The following is a 23615-nucleotide window of genomic DNA, read 5'->3' on the forward strand; positions in this document are numbered from 1 at the left end:
TGCAGTGTGAATGAAATTGGATGTGTTTTTTTTTTAATTCTCAGGTTCTTTAGGAAGGCACATCCAGTATCACAATAGCATATCTAACTTACTTTGCTTCAGGATCATATTCTGACCATATTCTTTTAAATTCATCTAGATGGTGTGGACCAAGAATAGACCAATCGCGTGTTAGATAATCAAAATTGTCCATGATGACAGCCACAAAGAGGTTGATAATCTAAAAAAATAATTGAATAAATTATTAAATAACATTTAAATTAATATTAAAAATTCAGATGATTGGAGATGTGGTGGGTCAATAAATCAGAAGACTGGTGCGCTATATTGAGCCCTATATGATTTTCTCAATTTATTGCTTATAAAATCACAATTATTACTTGCTAATTTCTTTGACTAAACAGAGCCCAAGTATTTACTGATATTAAAATGCATGCAAGTTTGACAACAGGATAAAGGGTTATTTAACTTAATGTAACATGAATTTATAGACTCACAAAATTGTTCTTTTCCTGCTTATAATTTTTCATTTGCCAAGCTTAGTATTTAATTTAGACTCTGGACTCACCAAAAAAGCACACAACATATAGAAACTGATGAAATAAATAATAGCAAAATTGCTTCCACATGTGTATTCTTCTCCTGGGTTAAAATCAGAGTCAGGGTCACATCGCTTCCCAGGCATACAAGCCAACATGATCTCTTGCCAAGCCTCTCCTGTTGCACACCTTTAACAGGGAACAAAGCAAAGAGGAATGAGCATGATTCTGCAATTTCAGGTACAACATTATTACTACAAAGTACCACAACTCACTATTTGAGTACTTTGGAGGGAGACACTTTTGAAAGGTCATTTTCAGAATTTCCAATCCCCATAAAGGCCCCGACATGCTGCTATGGCTGTCATTTTGAGAACACAAAGTGATATTCTGGTGGTGACATATAGTACTTTCAGAGTTGTTGTTGTTGTTCTGCTGTTTTGGGGTGGGTGTGTAGGCACATGAACTGTGCCTGTGAAGGTTTTGGAGGCCAAAAAAAGCATTTTTGATCATAAAATTAATATGGGGAGTTTGTGGGCAACAAGGGATCTACTGAAGAGCTCTATGCAGCCAGTGGGCCACATGATTCCCTTCCTATAAACACATGTTAGTTACTGCAGGGGAGAAGGGACAGTGGATATGTGGTCACACAATGTGATCAGAGCCTAATGTACTGTTACACTGTTTGTAAATAATACAGGAGGAAAGAAGAAGATGGATAGGGAAACCCAGCCCACCCTTCTCCTTCTATTTGCTCCTGCTACTGTGTTGACAGTACACTTGCACAATGGCCTTTGGCAGCAAACATACAGCTGCAAGCTACTACATGGTATATATGTGTATAGAATCATAGGAGTTTCCTGGGAAACGGGATTTAAACTGGATTTAAATTACATTCGAATTTAAACAGAGCCCACAAATTCGGGAAGTTTACCACACCAAATTGCTGCTAAAGTGAAATGACATGAAGTTAAACCTATATTAAAGCAGAGAAAATGCCACCTTTTTACTTTCAGAATTTCCTGAAAGTAAAAAGTTGCCATTTTTCTCCGGTTTAACTTCAGTTTAACTTCGTGTTATTTCACATTAACAGCGATGTTATGTGATAAACTTCTGATATTTCCGAGTTTTTTCTTATTTAAATCTTGTTTAAATCCCATTTTCCAGTGGGATCTTGCTAGTGTTATAAACTACACAGTTAGAAGGGGCCTCATAGGCAATTGAGTCCAGCCCCTTGCTCAGTGCAGGATCTCCAGCTAAAGCATTCCTAGAGATTAGCTGCTCAGTGTCTTTTTAAAGATATACATAGAAGGAGACCCTACTACCTCTCTAGGTTCCACTGCTGAACAACTCTTACTGTCAAGAAGTTCCTTCTAATGTTCAGTTGAAATCTACCCTCCTGTTACTTAAAACCATTAGACCTGGTCCTACTTTCCAGGGCAGCACAGAGTATCCTCTCTGTGATGGCCCTTGAGGTATTTAAAGAGTGCAATAAACATCTTTCAAACCTTCCTCATCCATTTTGTTCTCCATACCTCTAATAATCCTTGTTGCCTTTCTCTGAACCTGCTCCAATCAGTCTATATCCTTCTGAAAATGAGGCGCCCAGAAATGAATACAGAATAGAAGATGAGGCTTGACCATTACAGAATATAGTGGGATTCTTGCTTCCCTTGACTTTGAAACTATGCTTCTATTAATGCAGGCTAAAACAGCATTGGCCTTCTTTGCTGCAGCATCACACTGCTGGCTCATGTTGGACTTATGATCAACAATAATCCCAAAGTCCTTTTTGCATGTAGTACTGCTGAGCCATGTACCCCCCCCCCCACCCTAAACCTGAGCATTTGTCTCTATTAAATTGAATTTATTAATTTCTGCCCAATTTTCTAGTTTAGTCTTTCTGTATAGAAGAGGCTTCCCACTCACTATCTTAGAAAGAGGCTCATTTTGGATTCAATATATTTTAATAGCTAGATAGATGAAAGCACGTGTACACATTATTATGTTTATTATACCTAAAGGATAAATGAGTTCCCATATCCATATTAGTTCAAGAAATGCAAATTAGGTCAGTATGTTTAAAAAACATCTGCAATGTTATTAGAGGCACACAGACTGGAAAGCTAACTCACTAGAAGGGATGACAAGTTAAAGTAGGAGCAGGCAGCCTGATAGGGAAAGGAGGGACACCATACAGGGAAAGGCTTTCTGTTGTCAAGACAAAGACCCATCCCCAAGTTCAGAGCAGAGATGGTCTTTATTTAAACCAGCTAATACCAGCAGTCTTAAACAAAGCTAACTCTGCACTGGCTTTAGGCTATAGTGCTAATCTGAAAGTATTTACAATTATGTCTAAGGGAGGAAGTTATGGATCCTCTTTCTTCATTTTGTGAGCCTCAGTGACACAGCTGGAGTTCTCAGGAAGACCAGAGGTATCACTTCAAGCGCACTTATTAGAAACTCATGTTGCTGATCTCTGAAAATAAGAATTAACTCCACACAAGAAGGAACAATGTCACATTAAGTTGTATTTAAACATTACCAAAAATATTAGAACCTTTGCACTGCCATTTAGAAAGCATCAACAAAATAACATATAAAATCTACCGGAAAAGAAGAAGCACCGCTTGAGGGAAAGTCTGAAAGTTGTTGTTCCTGTTAATTTGAGAACCATCTTTCAGTGCTACTTTGCCAAATACCTGTAAAAGGGAAAAAGATTTATACAGCATTGTTTTTGTTTGATTCTCACAACAGTTTTAATGAGAACAGAAGTAAGGTCTTGCTAAGTAAGTCCTACCAGCAACTTGTCCAATCTCTGTTGTTTAGTGATGGCTCGCCATATGTTTCTGGGAAGCCTTCTGGCAATGCTTCATGAAGGCCAAAGTCACATTATTTACTTGATTCAGTGGCACAATGAGCATTTAGGATTCACGGCTAATAATGTTGATAGATCTATCATCCATAAATTTGTCTCCTTTAGGCCACTGGTTATCAATCACATGGCAGTGAATCCCATAAATTACTGTTGCCTGGATCTCCATTTTCATTCCATGAAGAGAACAGATTTCATGTTCAGGCTCTTCACAGAGAAGTTAGACTGATACTCTCTGTCTTTCTTTTTGCAGACAAGTAAAGAGTTTTCTGTTTAGACAGCATTTGAGGACTGACTATATAAGGTCTGTCCAACAAAAATAATTTGTTGGATCTTGTTCACTGTTGTGCTGGGTATGTGTATGTGCATGTTTAATGATATATATTTTAATCTTGTTTTAATTTTTTTCTTGTTCAATTTTATTCTAACTTTTGTAACTTGTGGGATTTTAATGATACATTTTAAATATTATTATTATTATTATTATTATTATTATTATTATTATTATTATTATCCTTTATTTATAAAGCGCTGTAAATTTGTTGTAAAACGTTTTGAATCAAGAAAAGGGCGGAACCAAAATAATAAATAATGTTAGCAGAACAGGGGTTTTGTTTTTCCCCTTACCTCAGAATCCTCATTTGCCCAGTCTACTTAAATCTGCTCTTGTGGGAATAGTGTGGGCTATGAATAAGGGTCTGGGGATGGAGGACAGGTTGGTATAAACCATTTATCTTATGTAACAACATACATGCCCAAATCTATGTGTCCAATTAAGCAGTATTTTATTTTTTCCATTCAGAATCTACTGCTTATCAGTTTTGGGGGATGACTCTGAATTCTAATGTTTGTAAGGGAGGGGAGGAGGGGTATGGGACAAAAGCTTATCCAGGCCTTTACATCAGAGTCTGAGGCTCAGACTGACCTAGAGCTTAGACTGTGGCAACCCCTCCAACCCCAATCAGAGGATACCTGGGGCAGCAACCTTCTAAAAGAGAGACAGGCAAAATGCAACCTATGGGTACATGCAACTCCCAAGGCCCCCAATGGGTTATTCCCCCTCTCAGTTTCTTTTCTCCTTTTTCTTTCCAAAATTGAATGTCCAAAATCTCGAGTGTTGCTACATCATATATTTATATGAAAGCACTGATACTTTCATTTTACTAATAATCCCTACCATGGATTTTGTTCTGTTCATTGCTGCCACATGCTGGCTAGTTACAGCCACCTGAAATTTCATTGGTGTGTATGTGAAATGAGCATCACTTCACACTTACTTAGATGAGATGCCATTTGCCATTTAGTTGTCTATTTATCCAATTTGTAAACATCTTTTCAGAATTCTTTACCATATATTTGAATTTTTGCCATACTTTTGTTTCATCTACAAAGAGGGTGGCTCTTCTGCTCACCACCGGTCAATGTCATGTGTGACTCAGTGAAACAATGCATGTCCCATTAGACATCCAATGAATAGCTTATTTTGCTCCACTGTGAAGCTTCATGGCTATCTTCTGGCTCCTGTCTTCAAATTTCATGACTCTGAAATTCACTCACAAGTGTTTGGTGACAGAATTTGTACAAATTCACTCACAAGCCTTTGGTGACAGAATTTGTACAAATTGTACTATCCACATGCCTGTTACACGCTCAAAAGAACTTGAAAAATTTGGTCAGGCACGATTCCACTTTCCAGAAGCCTTGCTTTTTTTTTTTTCCTTCTGCAAAACTATACATTCTATATGTTTAATAACAGTAGCTTTAATTATACATTCTATATGTTCTGTATGTTCCATAAGTGTACCTTCAATTATACATTCCACTAAATTAGACAGGATAGGAATTTAATACAGTGGGCCCTTGGTATCCATTGGGGTTTGGTTCTTGGACCCCCCACTGGCTGCATAGAGCTAATCAGTGGATGCTCAAATCCCATTGATACAATGGCATAGTAGAATGGTGTTCATTATATATCATATATACTCATGTATAGGTCAAAAATGTATACCAAAAATTGACTCAAAAAACCTGGATTGACTTATACATGGATCAATATGGTAACAGGCATGCCTCTCCAGCCTCTTCCCAGCCTGGCTGCCTTCCGAGGGGACAGCTGGACTGGGAAGGAGGAAGAAGGGTGAGTGTTTATCCTCCCCACCCCAAGCCTCTTCCCAGCCTGGCTGACTCCTGAAGGCCAACCTGCCCACTCATAATTGTTTGCAGCTATCTGCTTGTCTCTTCCTCCTCTCCACCTTCTGTGAGAAGATAAGTGGGCCAAGTTGCCTACAACCGAGGGTGGCTGGATAGACAGCAAAGTAAGACATTCTTTACATACTGTACTTTGTTACATGCCCTTAGGTTTTACCCTCTACTTATCCATGAGTCATATAAAAATCCATATCCCCCCCCCCCCCAAAAAACCATACCCTTGCCTTATACATGAGGTCATCTTATAGACAAGTACAGTCAGTCCTCCTCATCCACAAATTTTTTATCCATGGATCCAAGCATTCATGGTTTGAAAATACTTTAAAAATATACAAATTCCCATAGGCAATTTGCCCTTTCACATAAGGGACACCATTTTACTCTGCCATTATGTTTAATGGGACTTGAGCGTCCACGGATTTTGGTGTCCATGGGGGTCCTGGAACCAAACCCCAGTGGATACCAAAGGCCCATTGTAAATATGGTAAATAGCACAATTAAGATTTCATATTTGGAAATTATATATTTTTCTAATATTTTCAAGCCATGGATGCTTGAATCTGTGGATAAAGAATCTGTGGATACAGAAGGCCAACTATAATCCCATACTTTCCATGGAAAAGCCATAGAATTATGGTCTCTATTCATCTATCCAAAAGGTCTTCATAACATTTTCAAATAATGATGGCAGGGCAGATTTAGACAGCATGTGAGTGATGAATCAGTTGTTTTTCTCCCATCCCACCAAAGTGTCATGATAAAAAAAAGACTTTTACATCTTACGTAATAGTTAAACTATGAATAGCATGCTTAGATAGGCATTTACAATTCATTACAAAATTATCAGTGACAATCTCTTTCTTTTAAAAGGAATAATGTTATTAATTACCTGCATTCCAATAACCGCATAGATGAAAAACAACATTGCTATCAAAAGAGCAACATATGGTAGAGCCTGAAATAGAAATATTTTTTAAAAAAAATAATGGTAACTTTTACATTTAGCTTGCAGTTTTCAAATTGTTTATTTCCACATATCCACTGTACTATAGCTTGAGTACTGAAAGCTATATGGACATTCCAACACTCTGGAGATATGAAGCTGGTTAGACCAAATCAAGCCATTTGCCCTTTAGCCAAGCACTATCTACTCTGTTTGCTGGTAGCTGCCCAGTGTCTCAGATGGAGATTGTCCCCAATGTTGCTATACAGTGGTACCTCGGGTTACGAAATTAATTCGTTCCGCGGCTAATTTCGTAACCCGAAAAACCTTCGTAACCCGAATTGCCATAGGCGCTAATGGAGAAAAAGCCGCGGCTCCGCCGCGGCTCCATTTAAAACAGCGCCGGGGTTTTTTCGTAACCCGAAAAAACCTTCGTAAGCCGAAACAATAAATCCCTATGGGATTTTTTCGTATCCCGAAAAATTCGTAAGCTGGGTAATTCGTATCCCGAGGTACCACTGTACATAAGCTTGCCACCTTATGCACCAGAAGCGGTGCATGGAAGCCTGGATCCTATTAGTTCCAAGCACAGTAGGCTTACTACAGGAATTGTTGAATGGTGGGTCAACATGTGATGAAATCATACAGTGGGTTCTTCATATACACTGATTTTTTACCTGTGGATTCAACCATCCATGGCTTGAAAGTATTCATACAGTGCACCCGCGCTATAGGCGGGCGCCCCATTTGTGGCTTCCTGATTACATGAAAGCTGCACAACAGGAGAGTGAATGGCGTGCGTGCCTGCGGCACACACACTCTCCCGCGCCGCGAGCACCAGCCCCATTCAATCGAATGGGACTCAAGCTTATGTGTTTTTTGGCTTACACGGGGGGGGGGGGCGGGGCGGGGGGGCGGAACGGATCCCTGCGTAAACCAAGGACCACGTATTCCAAAGAGCAAACCGTGATTTTGTTATTTATATAAGGGACAATATTTACTATGCCATTGTGTTTAATGAGACTTGGGCATCCATGGATTCTAGTATCCACAGGGGGTCCTGGAACCAAGCCCCAGTGGATACCAAGTGTCCACTGTAGTAATACAATGAGCCTACTCTACTTGGGACTACCAACAGAATTCAAGTCCATGTGTTGTACCGTGGGGTTACAACTCTTCTATCTTAAAAGGGCTGGCAAGGGTGGGATTCAAATTAATGCATGCAGAATGTAATCGGTTTACTAACTCATTATTTTCCTTACTCAGCAAATTGATAGTAGATTGACTTGTATCCTATTTGTTAATAATCAAAGAGACTGATCTATTGAACCAAAGAGCACTGTAGTGACAAATTCTGAATTTCGCAATCAAATGTTCTGTTATGAGGGTAGTTGGACACAAAAAATGCCAGAGGTCTTGCATCTTGTAAGAGTTGTGCAGAAGAGAGAATTTCATGTAAGCTATATCAGTTGAAATTTATTCTTCTGCACAACTATTAAAAGTGGAAGGTCTCAGTTCTCTTTTGCCTCTAACTACGCTACCACTAAGTCATGGTCCCTTATACATTTCAGCTCTGTTTAAATTACCACCCAAACCACTATCAGTGTTTTACATTTCAGAGAATGAGAATTCATGACCTAGTTTTAACTGTGTACCTTGAAGAGAAGAGTTTCAACCACTTCCTGTTTCTAAGTAAGTTAAAAGCCTATGGGGCCATTGTGTAAAAGCTGTGTGTAAAAGCTGCTAGAGATCACATCAGTGGAGTGTGGGCCCTGTTATCATGTGATGTTAGATAGCTGAAGCTGCAACAGGACATGATGCATTCCATCAGATTAAATTTTTCTTGTACATCAAGATTTCTCAGTCAGCTCTAAGCAGAGACAGTCTGAGGGCAAAACTGAACATCTGTAGTCTGTGCACAACTATGTGTCCCATTTTACTTGTATTAATTACCAGGGTACAAAGGGGGGGGGATATTTGGGAGGAATGCAGGCAGGGGAGGCTTATCTCTTTCCTTGCCAGTGCTATCAGAAGTAAAAATCCTCTCCTCCATTCCATAACTAGAACACCCATACATGATGAGAATACATTGCTCCCACTGGCATTAATGGAAACCTTTTTCCTAAGTGAGTTGTCTTACAGATTAACATCTTTGTTTGTATTGTGGTCATTTATCAAAAGAGAGGGAGAAGGGAGAGAGAGAGAGAGAGAGAGAGAGACATAAGATTTTGTCTCTTTCCCTATAAAGTCATCAGGATTTCACATTTCAGAGATCAGTTTTTGTTAACTTTGTTTAAATTACCTCAACAAAATGATAACTACTCTCTTGTTGCAAGTGTAAACACCTAGAAGCATCATAAAGTTTGCTTGCGAGTTTTGGATCAATGAACCAGTTTTTTTCTACTTGAGGTCTGTGTGTGCGCTTTTCTTCTTAAACACAAATGTTAGTAGTTTTAGGTGAAGAAATATTTGCTCAGACTTTGGAAACCTTGAGGGGAAAAATCCCTTCACTCTGGAGGGAAGAAGTCTCATAGAAGGTGGCCATTTCTCAGCAGGCCATCTTGATATGTCAAGACAGCCTCCCTCACTAAGAATGAGAAATTTTGTGAATATTCTTTACATCCGTAGCAGTGATGGTGCAATTTTATTTCCTATCATTCCAAGCACTATGTGCGCCTCTAAATTATACATGCAAGTTTTCTTACATGGTGTGCATTTGGCATAATGTATCCTTGGGCCCTCAAAACCATTATTTCATACATAAACTTTAATGAAATATTTAACACCAAAGATAATGCATTAGCTCAAGTCTCCAATCATTTGAATACCTGCTTGGGAATGAGTCTCTATTATTACAGTGATGTTTACAATGAAACAAACATACACACAATCAGGCTTTATGGCTAATCAATATATTAACTGCTTCAATTACCTTTAAAAATAATTTTAATTGCTATAGAAAGTTCTCAATGCCATCATGTTTTGAAGAAACATGAAAGCAGACAACTAAGGGTGTTAAGCATCCCAAGATATGCCTCTATATTCTTTAGACTCATATCAATTTGTAATCATGGGAAGAATGGATATCCTCATTTGCATCAAATAACTCAACTACAGAATAAATCATTTTATTAGATTGTTCGGGAAATGAATAAGAAATGCAAATAAATTTCAACAATTTAAGGGTACCATGGTCAATTATTCTGTTCAGATTCATGCAGGTAACCATGCTTTTTCATGCGCTGACAATGCGAAAATATATACTCCCAAAAAATGGCTAAATCTTGTTCATGTGCATATGAGGTATCCCACTGCTTATTTATTGTTTTTATTCATTAGACAAATTTATATATTGATTTACATGGAAAGCAAAGAATAGGGGAGAAAAAAACAAAGCAGAAAATAAAAATAAATCATCATTGGTCAGCAAAGGGATACAAGGAGCCTGTACAGGTCACTTTGGAGGTATGCTGTTTAAATGACACATACATCTTAAGTGGCCAGAAGCTGTGCCAAAATTGCGCTACAGTCCTTAGGACTGGAGCGTGACTTTAGTGTGGCTTCTGGCCTCTTAGGACACATGCATCATTTAAACAGCATACCTCCAAAGTGACCCAAAACAACTTTATTTTGGCCAGTCTGTATGGGCTCAAGGTGACATTACCAGGCAAAGAAAACCTCTTTGAAAACATACATTTAAGTAAATACTTTTGGCATTTGCCTAATATTCACATGGCGTGAATCCGACAAGGTAGATGCCACTATACTGAAAACCCCTTTTGGGTCACAAGGCAAATAAACGTTAATGTCATGTGATACTAATGAATGTGCCTTTCCCAATGATATGGATAACTAGGCAGGGACATTAAAAAGGTAATACCCACAGTAACATAGCCTCAGGTTGTTTAAGGTAAAACATTCTTCTGGAAGAAGAGGAAGAGGAAATAGAGGAAAACACCAAAGACACTGGTGTGTATGACTAGTCTTCTATGACTATAGGTGACTCAGGGCCATTTGTAGCATTTATTTTGATCCTGAAGAGAAAGTAAAATTTTAGCTTTCATACTTACTTGAAATGATTTAATAAACGTCCAGAGCAAAGTTCTGATCCCTTCACCTCTGCTGAGCAGCTTCACCAATCGCATCACTCGGAAAAGACGGAAAAAGGTGATGGAAATTCTTGCACTGTCTTCGCTGTTCTAAAAGGGTGTTATGGAGAAATCAGACCAAGTGAAATAAAATGCAGAACATGAAACATTTCAGGAAATGAAAAGCAACAACAAATGCAAAGGTGAAGGAGGTAAGATCTGAAAATGTATTTCCAGGCCTTTTCAACTCGATAAGCATGATATGACAGGAAAAAGTACATGCCAGCACACAGGACCTGTAGAAATGCTTCACACATCACATGCATTTCCAAGTTTTCCACTTTGTTAATAGGGTCATGTTGGGTTTGTTTGTAGTAAATGGACACATTGACGACAAAACCAAACCACTGCATACACCTAAGTATGACAATTATGAAAAATACAGAAAAACCAGTGGAGAAAATAGACATGGTAAAAAGAATAAACTCAAGTAGAAGTACAATCACCGGGGTCAGTTTACTAATCTTACCCCAGACTCATCAGTTGTGACAGTTTCAGTTGGCTTTGGCTTTAAAAAATTAAGAACATTACATATTAAAATCAAATCAAAGACCTTGAAAAATAATTCAAATTGATGATAAAAAGGGAAAACACGAGTGCTTTAACTTTTAAAAAATAACATTATATATTAAAACTAAATCAAATTAAATCAAATACCTTTAAAATAAATAAACTGAAAATGATTTTAAAAAGAATTTGAATTAATGTTTGAGAAAGTGTTGCTAATTGGAAGGGAACTTTAGCATGTTCTTTCATTACCACAACCATTGCTTTACAAATGTACAAACCATTCCAACATTTACCCTTGAAATTCTGCTTTAACATATTCCCTTTTAATACTGCCAGGTACGTTTCTGTCTAAACTGTTCCAAATACTGCATGCTATAATAACAAATTGACAACATTTGTGAATGTTGGCAAATCAGTAAAATGGAAAATCATTAACTTTCTCTCTGAATTACTGGTTTTCAGTTGGTGGGCTGTGACACTGTAATAATTCCTAACTACTAACAGCACAACCATATTTTGGAAGAAGAGAAGAAGAAAAGAGAGGAAATGAGAAAGACAAATAGAAGAGGACAAATACATGTAAATATACGATAAAAGGGAAAATAATATACAACATGTAGAAAAATTAGGAGTGGATCCCATTTTACAGTTTGGGATTAAAGGTGTGTTGCTTAGAATGGTGGAAGGTCATTGCTCTAAACCAATTGTTCTGTATTTGATTTCTGATTATCTAAGAATGTCAGCCAGTATGGTCTGCTTAAACTGATGCCTGACCACAGAACAGCATTTGATGAAATGATGTTAAAGTTACTCTGTGGATGCCGAAGGTCCCCTGAATGGGCAATTTACTTGTAAAGAGAAGCAGAGCCTGAGGTATCTATTGGCAGATTGTACAGTATTTGATAAACAGTGGTTTTGAAAACACCAGCTCCATCTGGATAGGACAATAAATGGTTACAGACATGGATTTTGTTATGCAAGTCTCAGTCTTGTATGCTTCCCCTTCTTCCTCCAGAAAGGAGGAGACTCAGGGCCAAAACACATTGCAGAAATAATCCAGTTTGAAACTGCTTTAATCGCCCGGGCTCAATGCTAAAGAATTCTGGGAACTGTAGCTTTATGAGACATTTAGCCTTCTCAGTCAGAGAGCTCTGGTGCTACAATAAACTACAATTCTCAGGATTCCCTAGCACTATGCCAAAGAGGTTAAAGTGGTTTCAACTTGGATTATTTCTGCAGTGTGTTTTGGCCCTAATTCAAATGAATTGGTTGTTTTTTTTAATCTGTTCAAATATATAGCCTTGTTAGTCTGGAAAATCAGTATTCAAAGGGATCTCGTAGCATCTTTGAGACTAACAGAAAGAAAGAAGATGGTAGACATAAGCTTACTTCCTCTAAAAATGCATCTGAGGAAGTAGGCTCAAGTCTACAAAAGTTATAAATGATATTAAGGAACTATATGGACTCAGACATTCATTACCCCATTTTTTGTTTACTTATGTATGATATATGAGTGTAATTTCATTTTAAATCAATAAAGAATTATAACTAAAAAAAAAAAGGGGGGGGGGGAACTCATGCTATCAGCTTCTTTCTTTCAGTTAGTCCAAAGTTGCTACAAGATCCTTTTGCATACGAATTGTTCCATCTATGGTTTCCTGCCACAAATCAACTTCAAAACATGGGCTGGGAAGTCAGGTCATTCCAATAAAACATAATTATGAATAACAATAGTTTAGGGTTGAAAATGAAAACAAAAGTTTCCTATCTCATCCTTATGGCCCCATTGGAGGAGAGGGAAGAAAGGAGTCCATGATTAATGCATATAACCAGCTGCGGTTTGTTGATCAAACTGCCAGTGAGTCAGAAAGTGAGATCTGTGAGTTCATAAAAGGTACAGGGTCTTTCTGGAAAACTGATGTGGGTAGTAAATCTACTGCTTCTTTGCCATTTTTAGAAATGGAGAACATGTACTACTTACTGGGCATAAGACATTGCATACTCCCCAACACCCCTGATTTGGCAAAGACAACCCCAATTAATCTTTTAACTTTTTCAGCTGCTTTTAAAATGCCCCTGTTTCCCGCTCTGTCCTTATCTTAGTTCCATTGCTGCAAACTGAGTTCCAAGTGCAAAAATAGTCTGTACTCAATTAATTCAGCAGGGAGGAGGGGAATGGGGAGGAATATTGCCCTCCCCTGAAGACTCAACAAAAATAAACTGCTACAACTTCTCCTGGCTTGTGTGTTCTTCCTCATTAATAACCTTTGCCATCTTAACCGCACACTGATGTTGCTTGTGAACACAACTCCCAGTGTTCACCTGTGAAATGTTAGAGGGAACAATATTGTACTCTTGAGAAAAACTGTGAATTGGAAAGTAAGCCAAGGTTCATTAATTAATGACACTTCTGAACGGAAACGCAAACTCTCAACATCAAACTGGGTAGCAATAAATTTTAATGACGATATAGAGAATTCATGGCCGCACCTTTACAAGGACATCTGATCACAGCTGGGGTTATGCAGGAAGTGGTGAGAGAATCTCATTTGATCAGGAGCTACTAAGACTCAAAGCTAAGGTGGAACCATAGTACACAGTACCATGTAGAAACCACAATGGAAGAGAGGGAAGAAAGGAAACGATGAGCTCCCACTTTAAGCCAAAACAAGAAGCTTAGAGTACCTAGTTGAGGGTGGGATAAGAAGGTCTACTAATGGGGTGACCAGGTGGTAGGCTTGGACTATGTATTGTACTCAGTAGCTAAGAATGATGAGACTTCATACACAAACCTACTGGGACTGACAAGGGTGAACATCTAGAGCAGTGATTCCCACACTTTAGCCCTTCAGGTGTTTTGGATTTCAACTTCCAAAAGCCCCAGCCAACTTGGCCAACAGTCAGGAATGCTGAGAGCTGAAGTCCAAAATATCTGAAGGACCAATGTTTGGGAACCACTGCTCTAGAGAAATACTTCCAGGAATATGAGGGATGTGTGATAAACTATATTGCATGATCTGAAGCTCAAGAAAGTATAGGCCAGTTCTGAGTGATTTTCAAGTGGACCACCCACAGCTGAAGTGACAGTTGAGGAAAAGTCCTTTATATAATTATTTAACCTATATGTACTTCATTTAGGTTTTGATGAGAGCATTTCAGAGCCTCACAGATAATGTACCACAGAAGCAAGCTTCTCTAATGACAGGAGCCCTGGTGGTGCAGTGGTTAAATGCCTGAACTGCAACCACTCAATCAAAACCATAAGGTTGCGAGTTCAATACTAGCCAAGGCTGAAGCTTGACCCATGCTTGCATCCTTCCGAGGTTGCTAAAATGAGTACCCAGCTTGTTGGAGGCAATTAGCTTACAGTTGTAAACCACTTAGACACTAATAGTTCAGTATGAAGAAGTATATAAATGAAGCCGTAGACTAGTAACCCCAAAGGTGATGACATTCTACTGCTCCAAGAATAAGGATTTATTACAGAATAGTGTGGATTTCAGTTACATTTGAGTGAAATATTTAACTATGTGAATTAAACTTCATTTCTATTTAGTGAGAAAGCAGGCCAAGGTACATCTTCAATTTATTTTTGAGTTGGCTATCTGTTCATTTTATGTTTTGTTGATAATTCTACATCAAGCACATGTCAAAATTAGAATGTTCTCACTTTCTAATTGAATCCAATTATTCACTGCAATCAACACCATAATACAGCAGTACATCCTATTTCCTCATGATGATATGGGTGCAGTGCCCACACCCACATGAACTCAGTAGAGTACTCACGTCCAGCTTACATTTGCACATGAACTCAATTTGCATGTTTTTGTGCTGCCTGTGCATACCAACCCTTTTCACACCTGACTTGCTCCTATCTCTCAGTGAAACAACCTGCATCAAGCATGGATAAAGACCTGGACCTGGGAGCTTGATACATACCTCTTACTCCCCCTAGCAGTCCAATGAGCTAACTGTGTGTGCAGGTGGTTTTGAAGAAGACCCTACTGAGTCTATATGGAAATTTTCACATCCAGGTGTTGTATGTATGATGAACTGCCCAAGCTTTAATGTTTAATATAATTTGAGGGTTGCGAGAGGCTATTTTAAACTGAAAAGTAAGGGAAGAAAGGCATCTTCACCTGGCATCATAGAGGTTTATGGTATCTCATCCTGTTCTCGATCTGTTCAGACTTAGTTACAAGAGCCCTGACCAGTATCCAACCTGGTAACCCTATAGAATTTGCACATTGTACATAGAACTTTTTATATGCTATCAAGAACAGAAAAGAACAGTGTAGTGTAGTCAGTAATATGGCTACGCTTGGAGAGACCTGGGTTCAATTCCCCATTTCAACCATGGAGCTAATATGATACCTTTGGGCTAGTTATCATTTGTTAGCCTATTCTCTCCTACAGCATTGTTCAAGGCTAAAAACAAGAAAGAGAACTAAGGCCAATGCCCTGTGTTCTTCCAGAGAAAACAAGATAAAAATAACAACTTTCTCTCCATGTTGGAAGGGAAATGGAAAATCCACTCACTGGCGTATTAATAATTTATCTCTCTTAAAATGGGAGGTGGGAGCAGTTAGCATGAGAATAGCTAACCCACAACTGAAGATAAACTACTCTCAGTCCATTATGTGGGAACCTAACTATGCAGCTGGATTGGGTTTTAAAAAAAAAAAAGATCAGTCTTTGTAGCTGTACTGTAAAGTGGTGATTTTTAAAGAAAAACCACAAATGGAAAACCACAAATGGAAAAGTATAGGCAAAGAGACTAAATTATTTACATAAAGTTATTTGCATGCATTCTGGAAGAGTGGAAAGAGTGGTCAAGGAAATAACTGAAATGTTGGTGGCTCATCACTGTGGTACAGTCTGTAGTAATGCAAATGACTACCTTCCTCAAAGGTAAGGCTGTCAATAGGTACTAGTCATGAGAGTTTTATATTATCTCCATGTGGAGTTACAGCAGTAACAGAGGACTACTGCTTTCATGTCTTGCGTACAGTTTGTCCTAGGAGCATGTCTGGTCAGGAAACAGGATCCTTAACCTTTGACCTTTGGTCTAATCCAGCAAAGTTCTTTGCATGTTGTCATGAGAGCTCATTGTTGCTATACCAAATTATGAATTCTGGAGAGCATTCGTGCCAGATTACAAATGCTACAGAGCAAGATTAGATCTTCTGTTCAGATTGGTGAAATGATAAAGGGTAGTGGATAAAGAACAGAGAAGCAGATACTGTGTAATCATTTATACAGAATGCACAGAACAGACAGGTTAAGAGATAAGAGAATACTAGAGATACTAGAGAGAAGATAAGAGATACTAGAGAGGGAGAGGGAGAGGGAGAGAGAGAGCTCAGTAAGATTCTAAAAAATCAGGATTGTCAGCCACCTGTAAATAATGCTTAACTCTTCTAAAGGCTGCATGGAAGTCAGAAATCCAGGATACTTTTATCAATTACCAGTATCAAAAAATTGTATTATTTGTTTCCTTTCTGTCTTTCTAAAAGAAAGAAAACTGTACCACTTAAACTGGCTAATCCATGTGAGAGGTTATTTTATAACTCTGAGGTTGTTAAACAAAAGGCTTATTAAATTAGCATCTTATTTAAAAGGCTTTTCAGATAAAGCAGTATGCTCAGTCTATAACTAGGACTTTTTGTGTCCTTAAGAAACTTGGTATAAGAACTCTCCTCTTTCAGCAATCCAAAAGTTAGCAACTGAAGTACAGCTGGCCTTCCATATCAGCAGGGGTTTGCTTCTGGACACTCTCCCCTCATGGAAACTACATATCATGGAACCTCAACTGCCATTATTGTCAATAGACACTGACATGTGCATGCTGTATCAGCATGGCTGCATGGACACAGTACCATTGATGATAATGGAGTCTTATTGGCAGATTTTCCGGTCCATGGATGACTAGCCCACCGATACAGAGGGCTGAATGTAATAAACAGTGCCATCCTAGCCATATGAGAAATCAGTCTGGAGCTTAGAAAGTTACATTTTAAAAGTAATTTGTTATGAAACTGTTTAAGACTCTTTGGCGGGATACAGACCGCCCAAAAAGGGCAGTCTATCCGCGCCTTGTTTTGCTGTGTGAGAGAGCCGTAGCGGACAAACTGCGCGGCTCCTTCATACAGCAAAAAGAACCCGTAAAAAGCAGGTTCTGGTGTGTGATTGTGACACCGCAGTGTGCCAATGGCGCACTTGCAGCATCACAATGATGCAGGGACATGCAGACACTAAACATCGGTCGTGTCAAAATAGCGGTGTCCATGTGTATAGGGCGCAACCATTTTGATGCCTCTGTCACGTGCTAGGGGTGAGGCCAGTATGGGCAGTGCACCCTTGGCCAACCCCTAGCACGTGACGGCGGTGCCGCAATGGCCCATCTGAAGAGGGCCTTTTTCACCCTTGAGTTGATTTCAACTCATGGTGCCCCTGTGAGTGAGACATGTCCAAGACCTCCTATCCGCTACCACCCTACCCTGCTAGGTACTGTAAGCCCAGGCCTGTCGCCTCCTTGATTGAATCTATCTCTCTGGAATGTGGTCTTCCTCTCTTTTTACTGCCTTCCAGTTTTCCAAGCATCACTGCTTTTCCTAATTTGTCATGCTTTCTCATGATGTGGCCAAAGAACAGCCATTCAATTTAGTCATCCTGACTTCCTTGGAGAGTTTGGGCTTGATATGTTCTAGAACCCATTTGTTAGTTTTGTTTGTCTTTTTGGCCATCCACGGTATTGCCAGCATCTTTTTTTCTATCCACGTTCTTCACTGTCCAGCTCTTGCATCTGTACATGGTGACGGAGAATACAGTACAATGGCTTGGAAGATTCTAACTATACTGCTCAGCTGTACATATTTTTTTAAGTTCAAAGTAATGTTAATTCATTATTTCTAGACCTGGAATCAATCTTACTATGTTCATTGTTGTTTCCTCCAAGGTAAGTGAAGCTACATATAAAAAAACTGATTATTTTGGATTGAAAGGAAGGAAGGCAGTCTTGGCAGTTTCATCACTGACCTAGGCTGCATCTGCACTGCAGAAATAATCCAAGTTTGGAACCACTTTAACTGCCATGGCTCAATGCTATGGAATTCTGGCAATTTTAGTTTGTTGTGGCACCAGAGCTCTCTGACAGAAAACCTAAACATCTCACAAAACTACACTCCCAGAATTCCATAGCATTGAGCCATGACAGTTAAAGTGGTATCAAACTGGATTATTTTTGCAGTGTTGACAGCCCCTTAGGCATATTCACTGAAAGCTTGAAGAAAGGCCTTCTCATACACTAATCTTCCTTCTTACCTCTCATCACCTACTTTGCACCTGTCAGTATTTTGTACAGTTCATACAGTTCTCAGTATTAAAGCTACTCAATTTGTCTACAGAAGTACAGGCTTATATAGTGGATAGTGATCTGTTTAGTTTTTGATTTTGTATGCACGTGAAGTATTTATGGAGTGATCTCTTCAAGGAAATATTAGTCAACAAATGCCTTTTGTATGGAAGGTGCCTAGAACAGTAAAATCCTATTGGTTGTCCTATGTAAAAGATGAATTTGCCTCTTTTTCTTCCTCTGATAATTCATTTCTTCCATTTTAAACATGGTATTTAAAGTATTAGGATCACACTACAAGTTACATTAAACATGCAGATATAGGTGTCTTTTTGTTTTACTGTATGTGCAGGTGAGACAAGTTTAAAATTTAAAAAAATCACTTGGTTTTCATCTCCCCAGCAGTACGACAGTAAAGTTAGAAAAAGAAAACTTCCATTGATGGGTCCTCACACCAACCCCCTGTGTTCAGAGGGTTGCAAATGTTTAGCCTAAAAACAGAGGAAGCTGTTTAAACTTTACCCAGCTCTGGGAACTTGTCTCGGTCTCAGTTTGTATCAGGGCTGTACATTCTTAGAGTAAGCCAAAATGTGATCTTTAGAAAACCCCACGATAGGTTTGCCTTGGGATCACCGTAAGTCAGAAATGAATGGAAGGGATACAACACACATACAGTTGCGCTGATAAAAATATTACAGAGACAATGTCAGGAAAGATTTCAAACAAGAAAATATGCATTTCTTAAGACCTGCTGCTGCTGCTATTGAACCATTTTAGTGCCAAAGTGAATAAGGTGCAGCACAAGAAAAACAAACTCCAATTAATAGTATTTTTTGGTGTTTTAATGCAGAATGTGGACAGTTTGTTTCCTCCCCATGTTGTGTGTGTATGTGTGTGGGGGGAAGCATTTTGCTATATAGTTTTCACAGGATGCCCATAGCATCCTGCAGAGATTGTGGAGATCCCACAGACCATCTGGGAGTGAAGGAGAGGGAGTTTATCTGCTGTTCAGCAACTGCACATCCCATCTCCCACCTTCCTTCCCTCACCTCCACAGAGGAAGCTGCCTCTTGGCAGGACTGAGGCCCAGCTAGCAGCTCCCAGCAACTGCCCAGCTGCCTTGGGTTAGACTCTGGGCTGGGGACAGGTCTACTGCCAGTGTGGTCACTGGGGAGTGACACAAGGGCGAGGGCCTGTCTCCCTGCTTCCTCCTTGATAAACAGGGCAACTGACCAGTCCTGTCAATGTTTATGCCACCAGGCCTTTGCATGACATGGATGCTGCTTTGTTTTTGTTTTAGTTTTAAAGAGTTTTAAATTTTAACAATGTAATGTTTTTAATTGTTTTAATTGTTTAATTGCTTTCTAAACTTTGTATTTTTAAAGTTTTATAGTGTTTTAACTTGGCCTGTTTTAGATTTGTTAGCCACCTTGAATCCCTGTACTGGGAGGAAGTTGGGATATAAATAAACAAAATAATAATAATAATAGCAGCAGCAGTGGGATAATAGAATTGAACAGTTGGAGGGGGCTCTTGCACATCATCTATCCCACCCCCCACCCCCCACAGAAATTCAGACCTGGGATATACACACCTTATGGCCTGCTCTCCCTATCCCAGTCTTACAGTTTCAGCCACAATCTACTGGTTATAACATAGGCTCATTATTGCTGATATACAGTGAGCTCTTGGTATCTGCTGGGATTCGATTCCAGCACCTCTTGTAGATACCAAAATTCATGGATGCTCAAGTCCCATTAAATACAATGACATAGTAAAATGGTGTCCCTTACATAAAATGGTAAAATCAAGGTTTGCTTTTTGGAATGTACATATTTTAAAAGTATTTTCAAGTTGTGGTTTAATCTACAGATACAGATTCTGTGGATACAGAGGGCCAACAGTAATGTAGATTCCTGGGAACAAGTTAAGCACTGACAAAGGCTGAGATTTTCCTGTTACGGTTGGTTACCACTTTTGTCAGCAGAGATTCTGCATAAAAATGCTAAGGCCCCATACAGACAGGCCAAAATAAAGCTGCTTCGGGTCACTTTGGAAGTATGCTGTTTAAATGGTGCATGTGTCCTAGGAGTCTGGAAGTCACGTCAAAGCCATGCTCCAGTCCTAAGGATGCATGCATCATCTGATGCGGCTTACTGACTTTTAGAACGCATGCATCATTTAAACAGCATACCTCCAAAGAGACCCAAAGCAGCTTTATTTTGGCCTGTCTGTATGGGCTCTAAATTTAGTAATTTGATTGAATGGTAGGCTGTAGGAGTTGGAGGTAAGGACTTCTGGCCTGTTCCAAAGCCACCAACTAGAGGCAAGTATATGAAACTGAAAAAGAGTGGGAGAGAGGGAGGGAGAGAACATGGGCTCAGAAAAGGAACTGGGCACAAAATTTACCAATTATGTCTGGGTGTCTACATTTCCTTCAAAGAAATGAAGAACTTGAGGAACTGCAGGTAGAGAGCATCACAGGTGAAGGAACAGAAGGAACTGTGCTATAGCGGGAAGAAAATCTTTTTATATACATAGGTAAGGTCAGTTGATATTTGCTGAATTTGACAAAGATTGAGTTTTGTTTTCTTGCTGGTCTGTGCAAGCAGGCAACTTGCTGGCTACAGACAGCCTTCATCTTGTCCAGCCCTTGATGAGAACAAGGTCTGACAGCAAGTGAACCCTACAATGCTTTATGAAATGCTAGCAGTCCATGAAAGAGGCAAAGTAAATGGATTTTAAAAAAACCCTGCACTCTCTCCTCTATAGCATCATAATTTTAAAGGTTTTTTTGAGGCAGAAAACAAACAAACAAATCAAGCAGTGTAAAGGCAAAGTGAACATGCTTTTGAAGCACCCTGCAAGAGCCATCCAAACTGTTTCTTAACTAGGACATGCTGAACATTACAGTCAGTTCTTATAAAGCCAAGTTTATAATGCATAAGTTCACATATCTGAATAATTTACTTCAACTGAAGGGGAGATTTGATAAGTGCAACAAAACCTCATAGATATGTGGCACCACTGAAGCCATTAGACTACTCAAGAGAAAGTGGCATGACATAGGCCTACATACTGATTATTATATATCATTTAATGTAATTTGATTTTCAAAATATAATGCTTGCAAATAGCTCATAACCATGTGTCATAACCACAGTTCAGAAGTAAACATTTAGATGACTAGAGCCAAGGGTTTTGTGCATGGTGTGACATTTCCTTTGAACAAAATGTGAACAGAAACACAAAGATATGTTATGGCCTTCAACAGACCTTTTGATCTGTAAATTCTTATACCGTATATATTCACTTGCCTTTAAAATTTTCTAAAAATAAAATGAACATGAAAACCAGTTAACAGAAAAGAAATGTATGATATCTAGCACTATTGCATGATCAGTTAGATAAAATAAGCAGTTGGCAAAAAAATAAATGCTCCTCTAATACATTATGCACCCTCTCAACTTTTCTCCACTTCTAGACTTGGCACAGCATAAACCAGTGGCTAAAGTAATGGGTTCAGATTTGGGGAAACTAGTTTCAAATTTTTGATAGGCAGTCAAATTCAATGGACAAATTGCTGTCTCTCCTTGACGTTGCTGTCTCTTAGCATAATTTACCTCACCATGTTATTGCAACATTAAAATAGCTCCTTAAGCCTCTGGATAACAATCACATTAATGCTGAAATGAAGGTTTTACATATAAGCAGAAGTTTCCAAATTTTCTGGGCATTGGAGTGCTTCTCACAACACCTCCTTGTCACTCCTCCCCAAAGTTTCTTTGGGAAGCTAGTGATCCTCTAGAGAAGCCACATCAAACCATCTTTGGAATGGGAAGACAGAGAGGGAAGCTCAGTGTATGGAGAAGTAGCTTTTGGGTATGTGCGTGGAGCTCTCTGAATTCAAGAAACAGATTTTAAGGTCAGCTGGAGGCATTAAATGTCTTGCAGGGTTGAACATGCCAAAAATACAATTGAAATAGCCCTATCTAGCACATAAGCATGGGCTCATACACAAAACATATTTATCTGGTCCTAGATCTTTACAAAATCTACAATGTGGCACATGGTTGCTTTTTTAATAATAAAATAATATAGGTGCATTAGCAGCCCAGGTTACAACCCTGTATAAATAATCCAGAAATGGTCTCAGATTAATATTCATGTTTTGAATAAGAACAGATCTTTCTCAAGTTCTATCATCTTATCAAGATTTTCCACTTATGTTCAACTTTAATATACCAAATGCCATCTTTCAAATGAACAGTTCAAAGCTACCTTCATTTCCAAAAATGCACATCTCATTGGGGGAGATTCAAGAGGGTAAGTGATACCCAAGACACTCAAAGGAAAGTGAAATTGCTCTGATTCCACTATTTAGCCAACTCTTTCAACACAGGAATTGACAGTAAATACAGTGAAATCAATTTATATACTATTAATATAGTATTTAGCCAGGTCAGACTATGATTTCTGAGAGCCAGCAAGGTGTATTGATCAGCATATCAGACCTAGATTCAATAAAACCTCAAGGTTCAAGTCCCTGCTCAGCTATTAAACTCACCATACAACTGTGGGATTTATGATCTCTCAGACTAACCAGTCCTTTAGGAATGTTGTGTGAGGATTAAATGGAGAATGGTAGATCATTACATCACTTGGAATTACTTGGAAGAGTGGTGATTTATAAATCAATCAGTTAATCAAAACTTTATATCCAGGAGGCAGGAGTATGGATTTGCTCACTCTGTCTCCTACTGAGTTCAGGAAGCAAAGCCTTTACTGGCTCCTCCTCACAAACCAATGTAATATATAAGGAGAAATCTCACATTCCTAGAGTGCCTGGACCTGATCATTATACCAATTACCCTGCATAAATCATTTGTCATATTTAAAACATTCCAAACAGCTCTATGAGATGAGCCCTTGATTACACAACCACCACCGCCCCGACCACATTCCTGGGTCTCAAAAAGTTAAACTCTAATCTGAAAGGATTTTCTTCAGTACTCCTAAGAATGGTATTCTGCTG

At 38.9% G+C, this 23615-nt stretch overlaps 1 protein-coding gene across 13 annotated transcripts in view; it reads right to left on the minus strand.

Annotated features, from left to right (window-relative positions):
* CACNA1D (calcium voltage-gated channel subunit alpha1 D) overlaps nucleotides 1–23615 on the minus strand; it is a 319633-nt gene that overhangs the window by 63676 nt on the left and 232342 nt on the right. For 8 of the 13 annotated variants that reach the window (XM_042448733.1, XM_042448729.1, XM_042448728.1 and 5 more), the window contains 6 exons: nucleotides 11183–11221; nucleotides 10636–10764; nucleotides 6512–6577; nucleotides 3150–3241; nucleotides 569–728; nucleotides 93–220 (listed from right to left, as the gene is read on the minus strand). In XM_042448733.1, coding sequence (XP_042304667.1) covers nucleotides 93–220; nucleotides 569–728; nucleotides 3150–3241; nucleotides 6512–6577; nucleotides 10636–10764; nucleotides 11183–11221 — 614 coding nt within the window. The remainder of the gene's footprint in view (nucleotides 1–92; nucleotides 221–568; nucleotides 729–3149; nucleotides 3242–6511; nucleotides 6578–10635; nucleotides 10765–11182; nucleotides 11222–23615) is intronic. The other 5 variants (XM_042448732.1, XM_042448730.1, XM_042448727.1 and 2 more) reach the window with 1 other exon arrangement.

This window comes from Sceloporus undulatus, chromosome 2, assembly GCF_019175285.1.
Source record: "Sceloporus undulatus isolate JIND9_A2432 ecotype Alabama chromosome 2, SceUnd_v1.1, whole genome shotgun sequence".
Classification (NCBI taxonomy): domain Eukaryota; kingdom Metazoa; phylum Chordata; class Lepidosauria; order Squamata; family Phrynosomatidae; genus Sceloporus; species Sceloporus undulatus.